Consider the following 13,920-nt stretch of genomic DNA (forward strand, 5'->3'; position numbering starts at 1 on the left):
AAAGTTTAAATTGTCAAGTCGATTCGAATCCATTTGTCAATCCGCATCTGATAATCCAGCGGACGAATACGGATTGATTTTTTTCAATCCACCAATCTGACGAACGGATGATGGATTAAAGATTCTTCAGACACAACCGAACCGCGAACACTTCTAGAACTAGGAATGTCAAAATAGCAAATGTCAAAATAGGGCACAGTCTGTAATATAATTTATTTATTTTTTAAATCATCATGATCCATTTCCTTGGACTGATGACGATTTCAAAAATAAAAAATAAAAAATAAATTCGAGCATCGGAGAAATCGAAGATTGTTTTCACCCATTTCTTTTTCTTTTTTTTTTAAGGGGAAATTTCTTTATATAATCAAACTTTGTCATCTTCGCTCATATTTCTTAAAAAAATTAATTTAATTTCCCGTCTACACCAAGTAATAGCACACAGAATAACCCAACAAACCCCCCTGAAAAAGATTTAAAACAATGTGGTCCCGGAAATCCCTTGTCATTGGTGTTAGCAACATGTTGTTTATTGTTGATACAATATGTTATATTGAATCACTGGCGGCCAAACCACATCTGCTAGTGTACACATTCAGAAACAAAGATCCGGACTATCTAAATCACAAGTGTGGAGGCATTGAAGAAGATATATCAACTCTTTGGGGTTATGTTAATGAGTTTTGCTCGAGATTTACTTGATTCATGTGGCAGGACGCTTTGAGTGAATCTCGAGATTAGTCACACTACGCCAAATTTTGCCTTTAACGGCGGTTTGTAACCGTCGTTAATAACCATGCAACCGTCACAAAAACTTTTAACGGCGGTAAGATGACAAAAAGTGTAACCGTCGTCTATACAAGTGTCGGAAATAATTTAACGGCGGTTATTTTACCGCCATTATTAATAACGGCGGTATTTACGGCGGTTGTTAACCGCCACATAAAAAATCGACGATTTTGAAAATTGGAGGCGGTTTGTAGAACCGTCGTAAATGACATGCCTTTAACGACGGTATTTTACAGTAAAAAATGGCAGTTATTTACTGCTGCAAAAGACTACAAACATTAACGGCAGTTATTTACCGCCGTTAAATAATTTTCAAAATTAAATATAATTTTCTTTTAGCGACAAAATTAAACCGCCGTTAATTGTGAACCATTTGTTACGACAGTATTTTTAGAATAAAAAATGGCAGTTTTTTACTGCCGCAAAAGATTACAATAATTAGCGGCATTTATTTACCGCTGTTAAATATATTTCAAAATAAATATGATTTTCTTTTAGCGACAAAATTAAACCGCCGAAAATTATAAACCATTTGTTAAGCTAACTTTGTTTATACATTTATATTCAATACCTGCTAGTGTACTCAATGAAAATCATTCAATAGAAGTATATAACCTAATAAAGCTTCCATACATTCAATATAACAATATATAAGCTGCCACAATACAATTTATAACCATACAAATCCATACACCATATTCAATTAACAAAATCTATTTCAAAATACATGTCACATGTAGCAAAGTTCCAAATACATGTCACTTGTAGCAATTAGTTCCAAAATACATGTCACTTGTAACAATTACTTCCAAATATTTGTCTCAAAATATATAGTGTCAAAATAAAAGTCCCAAAAGACATTTGCATTTACATGGTCCACCTAACTCCCCTAATCTGCAAAATGCTGCAACTAATTCCAAAATATTGTCTCAAAACACAAGTGCCAAAATAAAAAGTCCCAAAAAGCATGTACATCATCTACATGTTCTATCTAGCTCCTTTCAAACCTGCAAATGTAGCACTTAGTTGCAAAATATGTCTCAAAACACAAGTGCCAAAATAAAAGTTCCAAAAAGTATGTCCTTTATCTACATGGTCTATCTAATTTCCCTCAATTTGCAAAGTCTGCAAATGGATCCTCAATCTGCACATGTATAAAAAGATATAAATTTAGCTACCACTAAGATTTAAAAAAATATAATAAATATAGTATTAGTGCATATGCATTGCATCAACCGAAGGCCAAGCTACACATTTGTGAAGTGCATCTCCAATTGTTTTGACACCTTCAAGAGCTTTCACCAAATTTTGACGAGGCTTTATCGCTTTCGTAATACGAACTTCCCAAAATTCTGGCCCCAATCGTTGTCCACCTACTACTTTGGATGGGTCCTTAGAAATAACTATGCCAATTGCCACAACTTGTTTTGGTAATTTAGAAGTAAGTAATTCTACTTCTTGTCCAACCTTCAAAAAAAATTAATGTGTAAATGTTGTGTATGAAAGCAATCACATTAAAGTATTTAGGATTAAATACACTTTACCCCCTTCTAGTTTAGCTCAAAAACAAAAGAAAATAACGTTTGCATTTTACTCCATACCAGAGATGTGTATATTTTTAAACTATAGGGAGGTAATAATGTGTTTTTTAACTAGCCCAAAAATTTAACTAGTATTCCTTGAAGAAATAGAACTAATAATAATGTTTATGAAAAAATTTAATAACTATGTTTAAATACATTGTCTTACTTCATCTGATGGGACCATTGGCTCTTCATTCAACTGGTGAGAACTAGAGGCATCTGGAACCTGTTGCATATTGAATGATGGTCTGGAACCATTCTGTTTAAACATAACCATATAATTATCTAACTTTACAATATCCAATTTATTATAGTAAAACATACTTAAATTAAACTAGGATTAAATACACATTACCCCTCCAATATGTGAAGGCATTGATGGTGATTGAGGCATTGGATATCCCATAGTTTCCACATGAGCTTGCATTTTGTCACACTTGCGCTCTAACTGAGTAAACCTTTCACCCCACTCAGCTAATAATTCCTGTCGCACCTTTTCTCGTACCTCTGTGCGCAATTTATCCATGTTTATACGTTGTCGAGGTCCAGAATATCTTGTCCCAAACACCTGAGATGGGCAAGGTCCCAATCCATAGGTACGTACACGACCATGCCCATCTACTCCGAAGACCTCAGTGAATAGTTCCTCTCGAAATTTTTCAGTTTGTAAGGACTCGGGCACTTGAGACAATCCCTCTTTCAAACGAGACTAAAATATAAGAAAAAAAATTTATTAGAACATGAATAGGTAAATAATTAATCGTAAACATTGATCACATTATTACACATACAATGGCTACATCTGATGCCTCATCAACTGGATCTCCATTCTTCTTTGTGTGTGTCTCTATGTAGACCATTATCCGATCGGGTTGCACCTTATCTCTTTTATACATCTTCATTATTATGAACAATAAATACATATTACAACTTTACCAAATACAATGCATATTGAGAAAAAATTGTTAACCTATCATTTACCTCATCCTTTACCCGACAATGGGCCTTTCTCCCACATGTATGGGACATTGTCAATTTTTTTCGATTGTCACTGTTGATTGTACTGCGTTCCTGTCACAATAAATAGATATCGAGATTTGGTACAAGCATAGCCAAAGACTTTATTGACCATAACCGGAATAACAACCACAATAAGTCATTATCAGGTCATAAAAAATAGAATTCTAAGGTAAAAAAATTATAGAGTGCAACAATTAATACCTGTGCCTCTAGACTATTCCAAAATTCAACGAGAATCTTCCACTGACTAGGATCCACCCTATCGGGACAATTTGCTAAGCGTTCTTCATTAGTTTTGTACTTGTTGAAGTGCTTTCTTTTCAGTTGGTCTTTCCAGTCTTTCCATTTCTTTCCAATTGACATCAAGCAATAATGTTTGAAAATATCTGGTGCATCAGTGTTGTCCTATATATATAACGAGATATCAAACAAATATATTTGTTAATTAAAGTATGAGTACGAGAATAAGATTTATATAGTACTTGCATTTTCATACCTTAACTTCCTGCCATATACTTTCTTTATAGGGGTTTAACTGTGGAGCTCTCCAATCATTGAAAGTTAATGGTGCAAAATTCCCATTCCGGGCTAGAATGCCTAACTGACTTTGTAATTTTGCAGCTTCATCGCCAATAGGTTGATTCTCTTCATTTAATGTAACCTTTAACTTTTGTCCCGTGCCCCATCTGGTAAAAGGACGACCAGGCCCTCTTGTCTGTCTAATTGTTGATTGACCCGTGCTGGTAGCTATTGAAACTTTTATAAAATAGGCATAAAAGATAGCAAAAATTAAGTAAACATGTGAATTTCAGCTCAAGGTTCCAATTCATAGCGTAGCATGTAATGGTAATTGCTCTATATTTGATGGCTATTCAAATTAAATTACCTGCTCCACTTGATGACTGCAATTCATGATTACTTTGTTGGGAAGAGCTCACAGTTGGAGTCATATTGTTGCCAAGAGGTTGTGGTGGTTGCGACTGTGATTCTGACTGCGGCTGTGGTAGAGGCTGGGGCTGAGGATGTGACTGATTAGTAGTAGATGCTGGTTGTGAAACATCAGCCATGGAGCCAGCTGTCCAACGGGGTTGCTTTGGTTTCATAGTCATCTGAAAAAAAACAAAACAAAAATGTATTTGAACACTTGTTACTTGGATGCAAGGATGTACAAATAAGCATGAAATTATGTATGCAAACTTATGTGTTACAAACTTAAGTATGAAATTATATATGCAAACTTATGCAAGGATGCAAGGTTGTAGTGCCTGCGGTTGTGGCTGTGATTGCTGCTGTGCCGGTTGTGGCTGCGACTGAGGCAGTGGCTGATGTTGTGACTGATTAGTAGTAGGTGCTGGTTGTGAAACATTAGCCATGGAGCCAGCTGTCCAACATGGCTTCTTTCGTTTTGTAGTCATCTAAAAAGAAAAAAAAAAAAACACATTTGAATGCTTATTAGTTAGATGAAAGGATGTGCAAATAACTATGAAATTATATATGCAAACTTAATGCAAGGATGCAAGGTTGTAGTGCCTGCTGTTGCGGCTGTGATTGTGGCTGTGGTTGCAGCTGCGCCGGTTGTGGCTGAGACTGAGGCTGTGGTTGATGTTGTGACTGATTAGTAGTAGGTGCTGGTTGTGAAACATTAGCCATGGAGCCAGCTGTCCAACAAGGCTGCTTTCGTTTCGTAGTCATCTAAAAAAAAAAGAAAAAAAAAAAAAAACACATTTGAATACTTATTAGTTAGATACTAATGAATATATGAACACTAACTAATGAACACAAATTAAATAAAAACTAAATAAGTCTCACTGTCTTACATGTGCTAACTTTTAGGATAACATAGAATCATGCACAAAAGAAGAACTAATAATCATTATCATAGTCGTCATCATCACTGTCACCACCATCAACATAAATATCATCACTGTCATCATCACTTTCATCATCATAATCATCTTCTTTTTCATCACTATCATCGTCATAATCCTCCTCTTCACCACTATGATCTATAGTGGCATCATCACCACCATCAACAGTTGTTCCATTCACATTTGACCGAACCCAATCAACATCATCCTCCTGAATGTATGTTGAATCATCTAGATGTTGACTAGAATATGGCTCAACTTGCGGACATGTTATTGCATCTTCAAAAGATTCCCTCCCGCGCATATCATACAAATCCCTGGGTGTCATCTTCACAACTATATGCCAATCTTTCTCAATAGGGTCTTGTATATACCAAACTTGTTGTGCTTGGGATGCAAAGATGAATGGTTCATCTGACATTCGATTTTGTTGATACAAAAGATGCTTAAAATTCACATGTGTGAACTTGAACTCATCTTGCCTCTTTCCCACATTGTTATCAACCCAATTACATTTGAATAACACAAACTTGAAGTCATTAGAATATCTCAACTCAATTATATCAGTCAAAACCCCATAGAAAGTAACTTCTCCACTAATTGGTCGTCTATCTCTTGAACTTGCATAACTTTGTGTATATGCAGTCAATGACACTCCACTATTTTGAGTTTTTCTACTCTCCTCACGTTGTTTAGTGTGAAACCTAAACCCATTTATAATATACCCACTGTATCTTCTTGCCCAATTGTCTGGTGCTAGGGACAAAATTTTTACTTCATCTGAGATGTTTGCATTTTCAGTTTGTTTCAAGTGTTGAACCTACATTTTAATCCAATGTATTAGAAATCACATATCAAAGATACCATTATATATACATATACCATTATTTTAATCCAATGTTTGCATGTATGACTTACGTGCTCTCTAAACCAAAGAGGAAATTGTTCGTTGTGCTTTCTCATAAGATCACGCTCACTTAAACGATGTCTATCAGCTTTAAGCACTTGAATGTGTTTCCTGCATGATTGAGAATAGGTATAGGATATTATATATGTTATTTAATTGACTAGAAATTGAATATTTAATTTAGTAGATTTCTTACTCTCGGAATGGAGTGACTACATTAGAGTTGGCTAGCACATATCTATGTGCTTGTTCCCATGCAGTTTTATCAAGTGGGAATAATTTCCCTTTCCCTAAAGAACGTCCCCTTTGTTCACCCTCATAATTTCGTATCGGCCGATTTAATTTTGTCTCAACATCATGCAAATATCGACTACAAAATGTCAAACACTCTTCTGCTAAATACCCTTCTGCAATGGAACCCTCTGGATGGCTTCGATTACGCACGTACTTTTTAAGTGTAAGCAAATACCTATGAAAAAATAAAATTTATTTAGTTAGAAGATAAGCTTGATTAGCGCATGTCATTTATATGTACCTAAAATTGAAAAATTAATGCATACCTCTCAATAGCATACATCCATCGGTAACGCACTGGTCTAGCAAGTCTTGCCTCTTCTGCTAAATGAACAGGCAAATGCTCCATGATATCAAAGAAGGAAGGTGGAAAAATTTTCTCAAGATGGCAAAGAGTCAATCTAATTTTCTCTTCATGATGACCACAATCATTTGGATGTATTGCTTTTGAACATAACTGTCTAAAAAAAGTACCTAATTCAATCAAGGTTTCACAAACATTCTTAGGCAGTGTCCTTCTCACAGCTAGAGGCAACAGTTGTTGCATTAGAATATGGCAATCATGGCTCTTAAGCCCTGAAATAGTTCTCTCTTTGAGTTGTACGCGGCGTGAAATACTTGACGAGTATCCATCCGGGACTTTCACATTTTTTAGCACCTTGCAAAATATTTCTTTGTGCTCTTTATTCATTGTGAAACAAGCTGCAGGTAAAAAAACTTTACCATTTGGCCGTTGTTGAGGGTGAAGAGCTTTACGAAGTCCCATCTCTTGAAGGTCACGACGAGCTTTTAGACTATCCTTTGTTTTTCCCACAACATTCAATAGGGTCCAAAGTATATTTTCACACACATTTTTCTCAATGTGCATAACATCAAGATTGTGTCGAATTAAATTGTCCTTCCAATATGGTAATTGGAAAAAAATAGTTTTCTTTCTCCAATTATATTCTTCCCTCAAGGTTTTATGAATGCCTCTCCCATCCTCAATAATTTTTCTTTTTTTAGACACATGTGTCTTTTCATTTCTATCACCCTTCCCATATTTGTTCTCAATGAATTCTATTTGTTTGAAAATATCATCACCGGATAATTGAGGTGGCATTTTCTTTGTTTCAACACTTCCATCAAAACCTATTGCATCTTTCCGAAACTTATGCCCTTCATCTAAGAACCGTCTATGGCCCATATAACAATACTTTCGACTATGTTTTAACCATCTAGAATGGGTATCTTTATTACAAGATGGACAAGCCAATGCCCCTTTTGTACTCTATCCAGATAAATTAGCATATGCAGGAAAATCACTTATGGTCCACAACAAAGCTGCACGCATATGAAACATCTGGTTGCTTGATGCATCATAAGTAAGTATGCCATCAGTCCATAATTCCTTTAACTCGTCAATTAAAGGTTGCAAATACACATCAATATCATTTCCAGGACCACGAGGCCCATCAATAAGCAAAGATAACATGAAATATGGTTGCTTCATGCATAACCAAGGAGGCAAGTTATATGACATCATCACAACAGGCCACGTGCTATGAGCAATGCTCATTGTCCTAAATGGGTTAAAACCATCAGATGCTAATCCAAGTCTGACATTTCGACTGTCACTAGCAAAATCTTGATTTTTTTTCATCAAAAGTTTTCCATGCAAGTGAATCAGCTGGATGTCTCAATATCCCATCATCGATGCGTTCATTTGCATGCCATGTCATGAGTGATGCTGTTTTTGTTGACATGAATAGCCTTTGGAGCCTTGGCTTTAAAGGAAAATGCCTTACTTGTTTGGCAGGAATTTGTGTTACTTTAGTGGTTCCATCCTCTAAACGAAAGTTCGATTCATTATATCTTGATCTCCCACAAATTTCACATTTATCAAGCATTTTTTTGTCTTTCCAAAACAACATACAATCCTTAGGACACGCGTCACACTTTGTGTAACTAAAGCCTAAGGCTTCATTGAACTTCTTTGCTTCATAGTATGAGTCCGGCAATGTTTCACCCTCGGGAAATGCCTCCTTCAACAACTCAAGCAACATATCAAATGATGTATCAGTCCATCCATTAAGTACCTTTATGTGCAACAATCGAACAACAAAAGAAAGAGTTGTGAACCTCTTGCAACTTGGGTACAACTCACGTTGTGCATTTTCTAATAGTTTAAAAAATTTCTTTGTCTCCTCATTAGGCCCCAATCCCATATTTTCATGTATTTGATTTTCAGTAAAGACACCATCTTCCATTGGAACTCGAAATGTGTCATGTACCAAACCAATCATATCATCAATTACATCGAATTCTTGATTTTCATTCACTTCATTTCTACCACATGGAGCCAAGGCCTCCCCATGAATTGTCCATCTTATGTAGTTAGTGTTAAACCCATTTATGATGATATGCTCTCTTACGCCATTTTGTGTCTCATATCTAAGGTTAACACATTTCTTACACGGACAATATATCTTCGACTCTAAAGGCTTATTAGCATAAGCAAACTCAATAAACTTTTCAACCCCTTCCACATATGTAGGGTCTAACCTATTTTTTATATGAATCCAATCCTTATCCATACCAATTATCTTCAAGATTACCTGAAATTTTATATGTAAACACGTATATAACAAAGAAATCAAAAAGTATGAGTGAACATATAATTAGCATGATTATATACAATAAAAAAATTCAAAAAAAAGAAGAAGGTGCAAGTTTGAATGTAAACATAGAGAATCATTTGCCTTAGTTAGTTGGATTGCCGAGTGTCTTCAAATAACTTATTTTGATACATATCAACACAAAAAGAAAGAATCATAAATATAGGACAGTTGGCATCTTAATTCCAAGAAGTCTTTGTTTAAGGATAGAATTTTTTCAAGGATTGCATGTTTAAGGACAAAATTTGTTTCAATGTTTATGATACAATGTTTAAGGACAAAACAGTTGAATTCTAAATTTGTGGGAGATGTATAAGAACAAAATTTGTTGAAGAAGTCCTTGAAAATTCTGTATACATAATTGTCCTTAAAAATTCTGAATTTTCAGAATTTTTTAAAACTTCAGTTTAAACATAATTTTTAAACTTCTGAATTTTCTGCTGTTTAAACTGCTGTTTAAAATTCAGAAGTTTATAAAATAATGATGTTGTTTTCAGAAAATTTATGAATTTTCTGAATTTTAAAACTTTTGTTTCAAAAATTCTGTATGCTGTTTTAAAATTCAGAATTTTAAATCTTCTGTTTCAGAAAATTCAGAAAATTAATCATAATGAAAATTCTGTATGCTGTTTAAAAATTCTGAACTGTCCTTAAAAATTCTGTATTCTATATACATGATGCAATCCTTGAAAATTCTGTATGCTGTTTTGTCCTTGAAATTCTGCATCATACAACTAAGTAATTCTGCATCATCCTTAAGAACAAAGACTCCAAGAACTATTCTTTCATGTACTACAAACAAAATTTTTCCAAAAGCTAAGTCTTTGTTTAAGGAATTGTGTAGTCATTAGGAAGGTTTGAAATTCAAATTGTTGTGGGTGTGTGCAGGCAAAGTTTGTGTGTGTGTGTGTGTGTGGTTGGCAACCAAGCTTTTGAGTAAAATTCATTCTAGTGTAAATGCTTTAAGGTTGCATTTGAAATTGTGAATTTGACATGAGTAGATTCAGAATGAATAGTTTTGCATTTTAGGTACCTTTAAATTTCAATGACAAACTTGGGTGAATTTGAGAGTGAATTTGAAATTCAAAAAAAAAAAAAAAATGTGGAAGGGGTTGGAGCATCCTAGAATGGAAGAAGACAAAAACACTCATGTCTCTTGATTTCAAAACATTTTCATCCAAACGCACTGTGCCCTGACTGTGTTAATGGAGGGGGGAACATGAAAGGGACTATGATGACCCACTATTTAATTTAGCAAAGTTCATAAAATTTATTGCTAGTTTTTCCATGTGCATTCAATAATTGATTTGGGAGAATTAATAATTATATTTAATTCTATAATCGAATTTTATACACTTAAAAAAAATTTCTTTACTTATTCTGTTAATTTGACGCTTAATGTAAAAAGTTCAACTAATAGTGGAAACTTTTTGAAATGTTAGAATTTTATAGGAGGATTGAAGGTCATGAAGCACAAGGATTTTAAATAGGAGAATTGAGGTTTGACCATTTTGTTAACTGCGTTGAGAAGTGAGAAACAACCTAACAACAAATGTTGAAGTCTAATGTCCTTGTTCTTGGTAATCATTGGGTAGCCTTTTTAAATTTCTTTCAAATGCTAATGCGCCACAAACTCACAAAACTTGCCACACTTGTTTCACAATATAAGTACAAAAACTTATTTTTTTTGAATAGCGACATACAAATAAATTTTATGTATAAATTTTTATATAAAATTATAACATTTTATAATTCATCCATTTTTATTATTATTTTGGCATTAATGTTTTGGTTGAAGACAGATTATAGGGGACATTAAACTGTTGGCCCATGGGACATGACGGTGGAATTTATACAAATGTAAGGTTGTTAATGATTCGGTGTCAAAATACCTGAGAGTTGGGTTTAGTGGAAACAAACTTATGTGCCTACTTATTTATTTATTATGGGAATCTATCCAAAAAGATTGCAGGCCTTGTAATTGGAATTGGAAACTATATTAGTTCAAAATTTTAATTCAATGACCTCTAATTCCAAAATTAATGCATGGATTCCATGCTGCCTAACACAGTGGTAGTTCAGATTGTGTTCCTAAGTGCTTTTGGCTGGTAAAACTACTTATTTGTCTCTCTGGCTATATTGTAGAATTAGATACACTAAAATGTTAATTTCGCCCTTACTGATGTTATTATCAATATTTTATAATATTAAATATACAAAAATGATTATATTAATTGTTGTTTTTATTATTATTGTAGTTATTAACATGAAAATATAGTCCCAGAATATAACTTGTGCATTCGTATGGAGCGACAATATAAAATTTACAATATATGCTTCTGGAGGAATGAATATTAGTGTATTTTGTATGCATAAATTCTCATTCTAGATGTTAATAGAGATTTTACCAATGCTGAAGGTTTTATTCATTTAATTGGTAACAGTAGACTAAGGACTTTAGAACACAGAATTTGACAGGTGAAGATCATTGGCTGCACATCTCTACATGGCAATAGTTACAAGTTGAAATATATGCAAGTTTACATATTATAGGCCTTAATAAATAATCCATTACCCATCATATTACAGGTTTAACAAATACAAGACATAATAGGCATTTCATCAAACAGGTGGTGAGTGCCACTAAAATTCAAAATTTGAACAGACAAAAGCATAATAATTTTGAATTTCAATAACTAATAAAATGAGTTCAAGCATTTTTTTGATTAGCAAAAAAAACATTTAGTGAAATGGAGGTCTTTCTCAACTTGGGTTTTGCTCAAAACTCTCTAAAATTTCTTCAATGAAAGAGAGATCCAAACTGATGAGTGAGAGGGAAGGCTCTCTTGAAGGAGAGAGAGCCTGCATGTATATGCAAAAATCCCCAATTTCTGTGTCTCTAATCTGTGAACCCACAAAAATCTCTCTGAAAAACTCTGTTTTGATTTATGGGTTTGTTTATTTTGGCTTCTTTAATCTTTGTTAACCTATATATATATATATATATGTATATATGTATATGTATGTGTATCAAAACTAATAATAAGAGGGAGATTTAAGAAATGTATAGTTGATACTTGATTCCATTAAAACAAACCCTAAAATGAAATTACCTTTCCTCTAATCATTGATAGCTTAATAGAAACACTATCAGCAAAGGTAGAATGGCAATAGAAAGAGAAGGAAAAGCATGGAAAAAGAAACCAATGGAGGCAACATGAAGCCAATAGGGGAATCAGAAGGTAGGCAAAGATCTCTTACCTCTAACGATGCTGCTGCAGAGCGACAATGGTGCTTCGAACGACCTCTGATGCTGGTACTTCGTATGACCTTCAAACGACCATGGTGACTTTTCGTCTCACTTTGCAAAGCCTTCCAGAAGTTAGAGAAGTAAGGGAAAAAACTAATCAATTAGAAGAAATAGAAATACGATGCCGTTTAACAATTAATTGGAGGGAATCCAATTTTTTTTGAGAGGGAATTAAAAAAATGTGAACTACATTTACGGCAGTCTTCAAACGAACTGCCATAAAAGATTGACCCTTCAGTTTCCTACAATTTTTTCGTCATTAACCCTCACTTTTTATCGACTGTTTTTCATAATCGCCGTTAATACTTAATTTTTAGAGGCGGTATCTGTACCGCCATTTTAAGTATATTTTTAACGACAGTCTTGTAACCGCCATGAATAAAACCGCCGTTAAAGATCAGTTTTGGCGTAGTGTCAAGATATGCGTAAATTAATTCGGACACTCTGTCATCAAAATTGAACAAGGTATTGGTTTAGGACTCGACTCAAATATGCAACCACTGGAATTTGTAGACACACTCAATAGTTGGCTGGCCAATGCCACGCCTATGGTTCCAACACCTACCAACAGATCCCACGAAAAAGCATTTCTCAACTAATGCTTGAACGGCTCAACGACACCCTCATACTCATCCAAGTGATTTATGTACTGGTTTATCTTGTCAAACTACATGGACTTGTGTTAATCCCAGTGATGTGCGTATAAATTAAATGTATAAATAAAATAAAAATAAATAATTCAGAAAATAATTTTATAAATTAAATTCTGAATTAAAGCTTATAGAAAATTTAAACGTCAAGACTTGTGTTGGATACAATCTCCTTAAAGTAGATTTCACCCTTACTTTGGTGTTTTAAGTTTTAATGGCGTCTACTTCTCAAGATGCAACGACTATTACTTGATTTGTAGTATTACAAAATCAAGTCTTGCCAACCAAACAACGCTATAACTTTTTCTCTTTATTTTCTTAGAAACTAAATGCTAAATATAGGGATGTAAATCTGGCTCAGCTTGGCCCATGTCGAGCCTCGCGGACTCCCGCCAAAATTCGGGTCGGGCCGACCCGGCCCACGGGCCAAAAAATTAAGCCCAAGCCTAGGCCCAGGCTTATTCGGGCTTCGGGTGGGCTGGTGGACTCGGGCCTGGCCTCGGGCTTGGGCCGAGCTTAGGTGGGCTTGACCATTTTTTTTTGTTTTCTTAAATTTTTTCTACCAAAATTTTATTATTTTCCATTAAAAAATACACCAGGCTTCGAAGCGAACCGCGCTTCGGGGCGGGCTCTAAGTAGGGCTTATGCGGGCCGATGGACTGGGCCACGAGCCAAATCAGGCTTCAAAACGATGGCCCAGGGCTGGGCTCGAACTCGGGCCCAAGTGGGTCTAAACAGGCCGGGTCCATCTCGGGTCGCGGGTCATTTTTACACCCCTAGGTAAATAGATGCAGGAACATAGAAGAACGAACAGAAGAAGAAAATAAAGAGTTTTTGGAAAA

The 13,920-nt window shown here is 34.8% G+C and overlaps 2 protein-coding genes across 2 annotated transcripts; both read right to left on the reverse strand.

The window, feature by feature from the left end:
- Positions 1-1,900: 1,900 nt before the first annotated feature.
- Positions 1,901-5,084, reverse strand: LOC114256261 (uncharacterized). The gene is made up of 10 exons (XM_082876791.1): positions 4,923-5,084; positions 4,658-4,807; positions 4,279-4,501; positions 3,889-4,148; positions 3,594-3,797; positions 3,164-3,268; positions 2,728-3,081; positions 2,529-2,631; positions 2,041-2,192; positions 1,901-1,933 (listed from the first exon to the last, which is right to left on the reverse strand). The coding sequence occupies exons 1-10, from the start codon at positions 5,082-5,084 to the stop codon at positions 1,901-1,903; spliced, it is 1,746 nt and encodes a 581-aa protein (XP_082732917.1).
- Positions 4,922-7,647, reverse strand: LOC145793900 (uncharacterized). Its single transcript, XM_082876792.1, has 5 exons — positions 6,728-7,647; positions 6,364-6,636; positions 6,179-6,278; positions 5,210-6,080; positions 4,922-5,084 (listed from the first exon to the last, which is right to left on the reverse strand). Exons 1-4 carry the CDS (start codon positions 7,645-7,647, stop codon positions 5,256-5,258), a joined length of 2,118 nt encoding a protein of 705 aa, XP_082732918.1. The 3' UTR covers positions 4,922-5,084; positions 5,210-5,255.
- Positions 7,648-13,920: the final 6,273 nt, after the last annotated feature.

The sequence above is a fragment of the Camellia sinensis genome, chromosome 6 (assembly GCF_055761805.1).
Source record: "Camellia sinensis isolate YWXY chromosome 6, ASM5576180v1, whole genome shotgun sequence".
Classification (NCBI taxonomy): domain Eukaryota; kingdom Viridiplantae; phylum Streptophyta; class Magnoliopsida; order Ericales; family Theaceae; genus Camellia; species Camellia sinensis.

Coding starts and splice junctions, on each gene's coding strand:
- LOC145793900 (XM_082876792.1), bottom strand. CDS start 7,647: ATGGGCCATAGACGGTTCTTAGATGAAGGGCATAAGTTTCGGAAAGAT. Junction 6,637..6,727: donor TGGATGTATGCTATTGAGAG/GTATGCATTAAT, acceptor ATTTTTTCATAG/GTATTTGCTTACACTTAAAA. Junction 6,081..6,178: donor CTCTTTGGTTTAGAGAGCAC/GTAAGTCATACA, acceptor ATTAAAATGTAG/GTTCAACACTTGAAACAAAC.
- LOC114256261 (XM_082876791.1), bottom strand. CDS start 5,084: ATGACTACGAAACGAAAGCAGCCTTGTTGGACAGCTGGCTCCATGGCT. Junction 3,798..3,888: donor GTATATGGCAGGAAGTTAAG/GTATGAAAATGC, acceptor TTATATATATAG/GACAACACTGATGCACCAGA. Junction 3,082..3,163: donor AGGCATCAGATGTAGCCATT/GTATGTGTAATA, acceptor CTTATATTTTAG/TCTCGTTTGAAAGAGGGATT.